Source organism: Agelaius phoeniceus, chromosome 3 (genome assembly GCF_051311805.1).
Source record: "Agelaius phoeniceus isolate bAgePho1 chromosome 3, bAgePho1.hap1, whole genome shotgun sequence".
In the NCBI taxonomy this organism is placed as follows: Eukaryota; Metazoa; Chordata; class Aves; order Passeriformes; family Icteridae; genus Agelaius; species Agelaius phoeniceus.
The window spans coordinates 93,675,189-93,687,620 of record NC_135267.1 but is presented as its reverse complement, the minus strand read 5'-3'; the positions used below and the strand labels follow the sequence as shown (position 1 = coordinate 93,687,620).

Sequence of the window (12,432 nt, the reverse complement as noted above, 5' to 3'; positions counted from 1 at the left end):
TTTCAAAAGGAGATGGCTCCTGGGAAGAAGGGGGGACACCCGAAGGTGCTCAGCATTCACAGCCACAAATCATAGCACAGAGTTGTCTGGCAGTGCTTTTGTGCAGCAAAGCTCAAGTGAGGTGCTTCCTTTTGATCTTCCCTCTGCGTATCTCCAAATAGCCCAAATCTTAGAACAATGTCTGGAAGAAAATGCACGCTGAAAGTTTGTCCTCAGGTTTTGAACCAAATTTCGCCTCTACCAGGAGAATTCCCTCCCCATCAGTCCGGTTCGAGTTAGTAAAAGGAGCTGTCTGTTATCTGGCATTAGAAACATTTTGCCCGTGGTAGGGGAGGCCGGTTTGGAGTTCCCGGGCGAGGCTGGAGCCCCGTGCTCTGTTCGTTTCCCTCGGGGCTGACCTGTGCGAGCGAGCCCGGCTCGTTCGGCTCCAGCACCACGGCCAGCTCCAGCCCCGTCCCGCTCCGGCGCCCGGCCCGCCGCGCTCCCGCCGCGCCGCTGAGGGGCGATGGCCGCTGCCCCCTGGGAGCGGGCCCGGCACCTGCCAAGCCCTGCACCTGGGCCGGGGAGCGGCTGGCCGCGACTCGGCCAGGTGCCCTTGAAGCTTATGAAGCCAGCTGTATCCAGGGGGGTATCAAAGGCAGCGTGGCCAGCAGTCAAGGAAAATTATACTTCTGCCTTACTCCAATCCTATGTGACCCCACGTGGAGTACTGCACTCAGCCCCGAGTCCCCAGTGTAAGAAGGACCTGTGGGGTTTAGAGGAGGATCACAAAGATGCTCAGAGGGTGGAAGACCTCTGCTGTGCAGACAGACTGGGAGAGTTGTGTGTGCTCAGCCTGGAGAGGAGAAGACTCCAAGGATGCCTCATAGCACCTTCCAGTACCCAATAGGGATCTACGAGAAAGTTGTGTAGGCAACGTGTTCCAGAGCCAGGTTCTCATTATAAACTGAATCTTCAAAGTGCTGAGCATCCTTAGTTGGAGTTGGTGATGAGGGGTAGGAGCTCAAGAGCTCCCAGGTGGTGCTAGCATTTTTTCAAGATTGGGACTAAATGCACTGTTTCTTCCTTTCAGTATACCAAAAATATCCAGATGTACACTCTGCCTACAAGTTATGGCAAAGTACTGCTCATAAAAATTATAGTTGTAGCTAGCTGTTGTGACTGTCACTGAAGGTCTTCTATTTTCAGGGATATTTGAAATCACTGTAAAAAATATTCTGAATTAAAATTCAGCATATGACTTCTCTGCCAGAAGCTGCTAAATGTTTAATTTGTGTTTGAGAAAATCTATTAGTATATTCCCCCTTTTGTTTAGAGAGAGTAAAATTAATGGTTTTGTTTTGCTTTTCTGCTCTGCTTTTTATTATCTTATGTATATTTCTCTGCTTATTCCAGATCTATGCTTGATGCATCTGAGGCTAGATTCACTTCTATTACAGACAACTGTAATTTTCATTGTGCATGACTCTAGCCTTACATCTTGATTAGTCTGAAGTGTCTTCTGCAGTGCTGTGAGATCCAAATCGGATCATTAGATTTAATATGAGATTATTGTATAGTGGACATTTATCCTTGCAAAATATGCAGTTCACGTGGCAGTACTTTTGTAGAGTCATTGAATACAAAGTCACAGCAGTCATGGGTTTTATTACTGTACCACGCTGACAACCTATTCTCTGACTTGTTTTTATCTGCTACTTGGTTAAATTATACACCCTTCTGGTCAATATTAAAGCAGATTGCTCTGTTTTAACAACTTTTTCTCCCTTTAGTCATATAAGAGGTTTTACGAGGTACACTTGCAGCTTTTTTTGGTAATGTGTGTCTAATCTTGCATGTTTTCTCAAGGTTGGGGCAAGTTTGCCCGCTTGACGCGTGCCCTCACGAGCAGCCGAGGGGTGCTGCAGCAGCTTGCTCCCAGCGTGCAGAAAGGAGAGAACGTTCACAAGCACTCAAGACTTGCTGAGGTAATTTTTGCTTTCCCCAGGAGGCTGTTATGAAATGTTTTTAGCCTTTGTGGGTATGTCATCTCTGTGTGAGCCAAGCACTGTCAGTCCTCCCTGCCCTGGGAATCTGGTTTGTGTGCTGTGAAATGTGTCCTATGACAGCAGAATGAAAGCAGGTGTCCCAAAGACTTCATGTAACCTAACTGCAGTTCCATATCTTAGCAAAGTCTTAGAAAGGTGTTATTAAAATAATACTTTCTCACTTAGTTTCCATTCTTCTGAGGATCTTAATAAGAGTAGGATCTTGGACTATCTAATTATGTAAAACTGAGGTGAGAAAAACTCAGTTTAGTACACAAGGGAATCCTGGAGAATCCATGGCAGGGTTATTATCTATATTAATTCATGTCTAGTTACTTTTCAGTGGGGTTCCAACCCTGCATTATGAACTGGTTAAAAACGATGTTTAAGTTACTGCTTTCATGGACAGAACAGTTGTAAGATGCCACAAGCAGCACTGCAAGGAGATTAGGAAAGTGAAACCTTGTGATTTAAGTAGCCTCTCAAAAGTTTGAGATAAACTGCAGGCAGAGAAGGCCCCTTGAAGCACTTAGGGTTTGAGGGCTTTCGCCACGAGGGGGAGAGACTGTCCCAAGTTTCCTGTAGTTGTCTCCTGGGCCAGTAGCAGGGTCTCCCTGGTGTAAGAACAGCCTGGGGAGAGGTTTGACATGGTGTTAATGACAGCACAGCCAATACAACATGGCACTTCCTGCTGTGAATGCCATGGCAGCAGCTCTGACTTGGCAGTAATTCTTGATCTTCCTGTGCAGCTGGAGGTGTAAGGTGTTGATGGGTTCCATGGGGTGTCCACATAGTCAGTTGTACTACACTCTGCTGGTTCTGTTGTATACGTCTCAGTTCCTGTGCAAACTAAAAGTCACCTGTCTTCTTACAATGTATAATGGCAAAACTTCTGCAGACAGGATCTTACCTAGTCAGTGTTTAATACAGAAGAACTCAAGAAGGGAAAACCAATTTCTGTTGGAGCAGAGAAATAACATGGATCATCCTAGCACAGGGGACATTCCCACGGACACCGTACTGCAGGAACACCATGCAATTAACACATGTCCACCCTGATGTTACTTTAGTATCCTGGGATTTGGAACAGTTCTCCTCCTAATCCTACTCAAGGCTTCATATCAAATAATCCTTTCTTCTCTTTAGATCTCTACCCTTGAATTTTAGTTAATGCTAAAATGTAGGCAGCAAAATGTAAGACAAAAAGGGCCTAAGGTTATTCTGTTTGGCAACAGTCTGGACGTCAGTGACTACGTGTTACTGAAACTTTTTGCAAGTTCATCTGCTCAACAAGTCTTTGCAAGTATTCTTACTGGCACAGCCAATTGATTCATTACAAATAATAAGGGGCAAGTGTATAGTTTACGTGTCTGAAATGAGTTTCTTTAATTGCTGACTGAATATTGCAGTCATAATTTTACAAAGAACATTAGCCCCAGCTGTGATGTTAGGTAGCTTTTTTTCCTGCTGTAATTCCGTTTAAGCCAATAGAACTACACTACAGAGAAAAGAAGAATTCAGATAATCATACAGACAAGACCACCTTTCTTTATTTGAAGATATATGGGGTGCCAGGCTTCTTATTCTGCAAAGGTTTTTTGATAATATTGAATATGGGATCTCTAACAGTTTCCTGTTGTATTTTCAAATATTTTTTCTTTTTTTTTTTCTTCATCCCTGCAGTAGCCTATCTGAAATTTAAAAAGTCATCCTTTTTCTTTTGCTACTCACTGTGACATTTCACATCAATCTTGTTTGTGTGAGAAGGCTCCACGTTTATTGCAGTGTTATTTGTGTTGCTCTTAGTTATTTATCACTTATATATTTGAATGTCTTGGGAGGCTATTGTGTCCCAGAACCTGAGTAGAGCAAGGTGTTGGAGCCTGCCACAACAGCTTACAATTTTTTATTGTTTATGGAACAGTTTAAGAAAGGTGTTAGTGACAGACTAACAGGCCATGGATAATACAAGCACTGTCTGTGAAGCTTCAGTCTCTGAATTTTGCCAGTAGGCACAGTTTTTTTTTTTTAGCCTGACTTCTCTAATAGCAGTCATATGAAAACTACTCAAGTTAATTATGCAATTAACACAAAGGTGTTAGGTAACTGTGAGACAACATTTTGCAATAGGAGTTTGTAAAAGTAGCTGATGCATTTCTGTTGCTAAATCACCAAGGAGCTGATTGTAGGGATGGTTCTTCCTGGTCACATCTGAATGAGTACGTGTGTCATCTGCACCTGTGGTCTTAGCTGATGTGTTCTGCACCTTTGCCAGGCAGTTCTGGGCAAACAAGACTGGGTCAAAATTAAAAAAAAATATAGTTATGAAAAATAAAACCATAGAAATTATAATGGTGCTTAGCAGCACTGCTTAAGAATGGAACTTCTGCCAGTTTTTTTTTAACATTATTTACCAGGAACTTACAACTGCCATTAAAACTGCCAATCAAAATATTGAGCCTTAGCACCTAGCCCTTAGTTTGGGAGCAATTTGTGTCAGTGCTTGGGAAAACAAAACAGGAGGGAGTGAGAGAAAGCAAATAGGTGCAATTGAAAACATGAAAAGGAGAGATTAAGCTGGAAATGAGTGAGTGCTTGTGTTAGCTTTTTTTTCTGCCCCCCAGTCATACTGTCATAAGAATAAATAAATCATTGTAACCACATTTGACGCAATTTATGACTCCTGACTTGGGATATATTCACCATTTTGTAAAAAAAGAATAGGATTAAAAAAAATTTGCTGTGTTTAAAAAAGAACACAGTCTTTTAAAACCCATGATGAAATTTGGCATTTCTGCTCTTGGAATAAAATTCTTCAGCGTTAGAGAGATATTAAAGCATCATGCATCATTACCACAAATAATAAATGCAGATAATACAGCTGCACTTTCTGATGAATAATAACCAACTGAAATGATACTTTCACTAATAAGTTTATTTCTTTTACCATGATAAAACTGTATAATAGTGAAAAGTCTTCCAAAACCAGAGCTGTTTCAATTATTCAGAAAATTGTAGTAATCAAATTGTCCAATGCGCATGAAAGGAAGCTCAGCATATTGGTTTATATAGTTGTGTACATTTTCTTCATGATTACTTTTCTATCAGTCTCTTGGGGTTTGGTTTTTTCCCTCTCCAGGAGAAGTAGCTTTACAAGCAGTTTGAATGTGGTTAGTTCGTGTGAGTGTGTAACCACGCTTGACTACTTCAGCAAACCTGTCTCAGGTCGGCACTGCTCTCCCTAGAGGCTGAAGTGCAGCAGGAGCACCTTGGAGTAGGGCAGAAGGCACTTTGCATCGACCTGGGTTTGCTGGATGGTGCAGAGAGAGTGGGGTTTATGGCTCTCAATCTCCAGATGACCCAGGGGTGGTGTGTGGGGGGAAGGATGATGAGGAAATAGACTTGGTGTGGCCCTTGGTGTGAAAAGTGGAGCAAGGAGCTCTTGTAACTTCCAGTGCAGTGACCTAAGAAAACCTTGATCTTTAGCACTAAGCTCTGTGGACCTCCTTCCATGGTTTCCATGCAGTACTGAGCTCTTCTGTTGTGCTTTATGATAAAGACACATGCTTGTTCTCTGAGATTAAGCTTTGTTGTAGGCGTGTTTCGCTTCCTTCAGTGAAATTAAGAATTTGGTGCCTTTGAGAGCTCCTGGCTGGCACTGTGAGATTCTTGCCAGTGTGCAAAGCAAGTTGCCTTTGCTGGGAGAGATAGTGTGAGCTGGGAAAGTGCCTTCTTTCACCTCAGGCTGAGAAATCATCTCCAGCAGTGCCAGCAAGATGGGCTGGTTTTACAAAGGTATGTGTCAGTGATGTAGTGAGAGGGAAGCCAGGCTAGAACTTCTCACCTCCATCCCAGCCAAAAAGAGGACTGGAGGCACCTCTGGCTTTCTGCAGGTGGCTTTCCCCATCTGGTGATTGATTGGAATCCCTGTGTCATTCCTTGATGCCTGTTTCCTGCCCCTCCATTCAGGATTCATGCCCACAATGCTTCTGCTGGAGACCAACTAAAGCCACTGGTCTCTTTAAATAACCATTGCTAGGGCTTCTCCAGAGACTCCAGGGGGGTAACAGAAGTTCAAAAGACTTATTTATAAGGTCCCTAGCTATTCAGATAGTTTAGAGTATGTTTACTTTCTAAATAGGAAGGGAAGGAGATCAATCAGTCATCAATCCTTTTATTTTCCTGTGCTGTAGCCCTTGAATCTCAAACAAGTAAGGCCGAGAGTGCTTTGTATTTGGTGATGACATTTTAAAACACTGAAGCAGCAGTTTATTGTCTTAACAAGTTGGAACTAGAAGTCTGTTTTTTCTGCTTTCACAGTTCAGTTTTACATCCTTAGGGTTCCACTGGCCTTATTTTAATGGCTTTTTTTCTATTTACAGCAAAACAATGAACACCATAATTTAGCCCCTTCTTTTTTGCCAACAAGAGATTGTTCTTGCCTTTTCCCCTAATTGGCTATGCAGGTATACATTAGTGTATTTTTCAGGAAATTTAGTTCTTTTGATGCAAAATTTCCCCAAATTCTTGGTGTACAAAGAGAGCAGCAGTGACCAAAACAGAGAGCATTATGCAATTCTCAGTCTATAACTTATGTATGTATATATAAGAACCACCTGACAAGAGCATACCATTTTTTTTTCAGTTTTTCATGGTTGAGGTTTCTATGCTGATTAGAATAGTTACCAAAATATTGGACTTAGTCATGTAATACCAGGGGCTAAAAAAAAAAGCTGTAGTAGGCCTGTGATTGCAGAAGAAGCAATTATGCTTTCCTGCTGCATTTGAAGGGTGATCCTATCTCCCCACACCAGTAAAATCTCAGCACTAGAACTGAAATCCTGCTAAATGAAAAATGTTACTGTGTGATGGAGGTGCTTGGTTTTGCTGATCAGTTATTCCAGTGAATGAGGATTGCAGAGGACTCTCCTTGCCCAGTGAGGCATATCTCAGGCTTAGGATTCTGTGTTAGAGCTGCTGCTCATGAAAACCAGTAGTAACCTGGTAAACCAGTAGTAAACCTCATGAAAGCCAGTAGTAGCTCATTGCTCTCCAAGTGATTCAGGTACAGCTGCAATGTGCAAAAGGGAGGGCAGGAGATATTTGCAGTATTGATTTGGGCTAGAGCTTTTGTTGGGAAAAGACATCCCAACATCTGTCACTGGGACTGCAAACAAGGCCTGAAGGGAATGATGCTCTGAGTACACACAGGGACTCGGTGCACAACCTCTGCCTCTTCCAGTCACACCAGGGGCTTTTGGGGCTGCATGGGCTGGCCAGTGCCTCCTGCAGGAAGAGAGCCTGCATGTGCCTTGTGCTGCTTCCAGCTCCTCTCAGCACAGGACAGCTTAATTCCCTTTTATTTTTGGTTGTACGGAGAACATACATGAATCAGCGTCAGCATCAATAGACTGTGTAATACTGCAGTGAACATGTCTGAGTCGTAGTTGGGTCTGCTGGAAAAATGTTCATTTCTCCTCTTTGCTGTCATTCTAGACACTCACTAACAAAAATACAGAGTCCTCTTATTTTTTTTTTTAAATCAATTTTTTTTTCCAAACTCTTAATGCCTCTGTGGTAACATGCAGGTCTGTCAGAGCAGGTCATGTTAATTCTCTTCAGGAGAACATACTGGGCTCAAAGTCAGCAGGCTTGCAATTCCCATTCTCATTTACACGTGTGTGAGGAGCTGTGCTCTGACAGTGTCTGACCCCTGTTGTGTACACGAGTAAGTGATTATGTGAGGTTCAAAGCAGCAGGGAATTTCATCTGAGACTGTTTTGTCCAAGTAGATCTTGTGTAGCTGATCGTTTTCTTTTGTCCCCTTTGGCTGAAACTGTTGGAAAAAATCTCACCAGTTCACCAAAAAAGAAAAAAAAAAAGAAAAGAAAAGAAAAAAAAAAGGCACTCAGAAAAGCCTGGAGATAAAATCCACGTCTAAATAACTGACATTAAAAAAGCTGAGATAAGGAGAATGAAAGGAAGACATCCTTCTATTCTAGCTGTGTTGTCTTATCTTTTCCCAGAGAAAAACAGACATTTAATTTCCTTCCCTGCTTCCTATTGCTCTGAACTATGTGTAAATAAATGTGAAAAAGGAACCATGCTCCTAAATACTTCTCACAGGTTCTGTGAGTTTGGCATTACCAAACACATTTCACTCAAGCAAGCCTTCATGTTTCTTTCAATTTTCATTCATAATTCATCCAGGGTAAAACTTGCTTTAAAATTTAACTTCTCTTTATTTGGACACAGGTTCTTGATGTTGGTTTCACCCTCGTGTATATCCATGCATATAAACAAACACATTTTTATTCATAGGTATGTGAAAGAAACTTGAGTTCCCAAGAATTACATACATGATAATATTGTTTTTGCAGCAGTGGGCAGAACTGGAGAGAGAACAGACATAAAATGGGCAGCATTGATTGAGAGTGCAGCTATGCAAAATAGTGCTCGGTATCAGCATGTGCTCAGCTTGAGGTCCAGGGTTTAAAACACATGCTGGCAGATCATCTTCTGCAGTAGTGCTTTTCTGAATTCAGACCCAACTGCAGTGTAACTCAACAGTGTGCCTTGGCAGGTCCCCTAAATCCTGCACTCAGTCTGGAGGCCCCATAGCCAGAGGGACATTGAGGCATTGGAGCGTGTCCGAGGAGGAGCAAAGAAGGCAGTGAAGGGTGCAGAGAACAAGTCTGATGAGGAGGAGCTGGGATTGCTTAGCCTGGAGAAAAAGGGGCTCAGGGGGGACCAGCCCCTCTCTACAAGTGCCTGAAGGGAGGTTGAAGAGCGAGGGGAGATCTGTCTTTTCCTCCAGACAACAAGTACGGGACCAGGGGAAATGGCCTCAGGTTGCACCAGGGGAGATTTAGATTAGATACTAGGAAAAATGTCTTCATTGAAAGGGTTGTCAAGCATTGGAACAGATTTCCCAGGGAATGGTGGCATTACTGTACCTAGAAGTGTTCAAAAGGTGTGTGGATGTGGCACTTGGGAGAAGTTCTCCAACTTGTTTGTTGGTGAACACGGTGGTACTGGGTTAATTTTTGGACTCAACAATCTTAGGGGTCTCTTCCAACCTTAATGACTCTATCTTTCTGTGATTCCACACCATCAGGTAGTTAAGATACTGAACTTTGAATGAAAAGGTGAAGTCCAAAATGAGTTTATTGAGGCTAATGATAGATATCCTTGTATCAAAAAGTAGTGTGCCCCTGACGCAGGGAATGATTGGTATTTGAGCCTATTGATTCAGAAGGTTGAATAATTGCTTTATTAAAATATTACATTATATTATATTATATTATATTATATTATATTATATTATATTATATTATATTATATTATATTATATTATATTATATTATATTATATTATATTATATTATATTATATTATATTATATTGATACTATACTATACAAAAGATAGATGCTAAAGAAAAACCTGTGACTGTCTCTAGACAGCCAGGACACGGCTTTGAGTGATTGGTTAATTAATATAAACAACTATTCCTAGAATTTAATTACTAAATCTCTTTAAGTAAACAATCTTCTTAACACATTCCACATGTCCAAAAACAACAGGAGCAGAGAACAGAGATAAGAATTGCTTTCTCTTTCTCTGAGGTTCCTTGCTGCAATTCTCAGGAAATATCCTTGGGAAGTTGTGCCTACCTGCTCTCTATGAAGAGAGGTGCAGCTACATCTGTGGGCTTTGGACCTGCACAGCCCAGAAAAGAGGAAGAGAGGCCTGTGCATTGATGATAAATTGTAGTATGAGACTATTTCAGACAGGGTGTAGTGAAGAGTTAAATAGCCAGTGTTAAAAAAAATGTGGTCCAGTGGTCCTACTGTTGGAGTGGAGCTCAGTTGTGTGTTGTTCCTGGTTTTGCCATCAATTTCTATTCGCCCTGGCCTCCCTGCCTATTCTTGCCCATCATTTTTCTGTCTCGTCTGTCTAGATAGCTGAAGGGTTTTTCTCTCTTCTCTGTTTGTCTTGGACACTCCACACGGTAGACTTAGTGTCAAAAAATAATTAATGGCATTAAAAGAAACAACTGTTCTTAGTTTGATGCTGATTTGTGTAACATAATACTTTTCTTGGCTTGCTAACCATTTGATGGTGATAAAAGGAGTTAATGGACATGAATTTTTATGAACTGCTGTACTGAGCTTGAGAATCTAGTGTGAAAAAACTAAGCATGTTTTCTTTTTCCTCTCAAATCTCTCTTGACTACAGGTATTGCAGCTGGGTTCTGAAATCCTCCCACAGTACAAACAAGAGGCACCAAAGACTCCACCGCATATAATTTTGCATTATTGTGTATTCAAGACTACCTGGGACTGGATCATCCTGATTTTAACCTTCTACACTGCTATTTTGGTCCCTTACAATGTCTCCTTTAAAACCAAGCAGAACAACGTGGCATGGCTAGTAGTGGACAGCATTGTAGATGTCATCTTTCTGGTTGACATTGTGCTCAATTTCCACACCACCTTTGTGGGGCCGGCAGGGGAGGTGATCTCTGACCCCAAGCTGATCCGCATGAATTACCTGAAGACCTGGTTTGTGATTGACCTGCTCTCCTGCCTGCCTTATGATGTCATCAATGCATTTGAGAATGTTGATGAGGTCAGTACACCACTTCCACTTCCATCCATTATTTATTACTCAGTGGTTGGCGGGGAGGTGCGGGACAGAAGAAATGTATGTTTTTAAATTTATTGAATTACTGTACATATGTCTCTGGTAGCCACCCACAACCTGCACAGAAGTTTGCTTATGAATCCTAGCCAGAAGGCTCATTCTTTAATTTCTGCTGTAGTTTTTGGTGTTAAAAATCCATGTTTATTTTTCTTCTTTCTGCACTCTCAGGGTTCAGGAGGACAGGTAGAGGCAGACAGCAGCACCTTTGTACAGGTGCTGCTGTCCCTAATTTTATACTGTGGTTTTTGTCCGTAATGCCATAAGATATAATCTGTACAGCTCTGAGGAAAACTGCTCCATCTGACTTAGCAGGAATAATTTGAGCTGTGTGTCAGGACAGTTTGTTGGGGCAGGCTGTGCTTGCTTTCACTGATGACTGATCAGGGCAGTTCTGCTAATTCCAGTTCTGCACAGGAACAGCTGGGAAGTAAAATACACGTTTCTCAGCTGCGTCTAGTACACTGTGGCAGGTGGCAAAGAGGCAGGCAGTGACTCACTGGACCTTCTTAGAGCACCAGAAAGCACTGTGTGGATACCTGGTGATCTGTGAAGCATTGTTTGGCAACAGCATTTTTAGAGGAAGGTGAAGCAATTGAAGATGCTTGTTTGGTGATTTCATAATTAAATGAAAGAGTGGGGAGAAATCTGGAAATCTAGACTCTTCCTTAGTTCTTCATTTCTCTGGGAGTAGATCACAACCTAGCAAAAGAACTAACATTTAGACACTCAAATCCAGAAAACTAGTATTTTTTAACTGCTTGTTTTTTTAGATCAGTCTGCCAAGAAAATATTCCTAAGGTAAATACATTAAAGTTTCCTGCCTAAATAGTTCAGAGAGTTGATGAATTTTTAATACAATCTTAAAGAGGATTCCAGAAGTCTGTTTTCTGGTTACATGTTATAAAATCATCAACTAGTTATGTCTCTGAGTTTATCTGTGACACATGCTAAAGCTGTAAGATGCAGAATCACAGGGTGGCTGGGCTTGGAAGGGATCTCTGGAGATCACCTAGTCCAACCCAGCTGCTAAAGCAGATTCACAACTTGCACAGGATCACATCCAGGTGGGTTTGAATACTTCAGAGAAGGGAGAGGAATTTACATACCTACCTCATCAGGGCTTGGTATTTAAATTTTAGCCTGTAAAATTTAAATTTTATGACTTCCTTTAAAATATGCCCATTTACAAAGGACAGCCTATCTATCAAAAGAAAACTATGCCAAGTGAAATATAGGTAAAACCAAACCCCATTACTTTTTAAAAATTACACTATTTTTTATAAAATTTAAAGTGGTTTTCTCAATAACTTGAGGATAGGTAGGCAAACTATTAAATGCAGTGGAAAAAATGTGATGTTATTTGATATTTAATTCCCTAGAGAGGTTTTCATTTTATATCAAGCTGTAGACTGAAATAACACAAATTAGATCAAGCAAAAAAGCCTTGTGAGACCTGTCCTTAAGTATTTGTTTGCCATATGAAAGACCCAGACTGCAGATTATTCTGCAGGGCTTTCACAAATTACTTTGCTGTGACACTGATGGAGCGATGGGAGGAGTGGCCATATGTCAGGTTCTGACATTTAGACAGAAAGAGTAAAAATAATAAATAAAAGTAAAAAATAAACGAAGCAAGAGACAAAAAACCAACCAAAAAAAACCCCAACAAACCAGGAAGGAAGCTTTTCTCACCCACGG

The 12,432-nt window shown here is 41.4% G+C and overlaps 1 protein-coding gene across 2 annotated transcripts in view; it reads left to right on the top strand.

Annotated features, from left to right (window-relative positions):
- The window catches only part of KCNH1 (potassium voltage-gated channel subfamily H member 1), a 179,740-nt gene that overhangs the window by 27,259 nt on the left and 140,049 nt on the right, over window positions 1-12,432 (top strand). For both annotated transcript variants that reach the window (XM_054629252.2, XM_077175874.1), the window contains exons 5-6: window positions 1,849-1,967; window positions 10,267-10,659. In XM_054629252.2, the coding sequence (XP_054485227.1) occupies window positions 1,849-1,967; window positions 10,267-10,659 (512 nt within the window). The remainder of the gene's footprint in view (window positions 1-1,848; window positions 1,968-10,266; window positions 10,660-12,432) is intronic.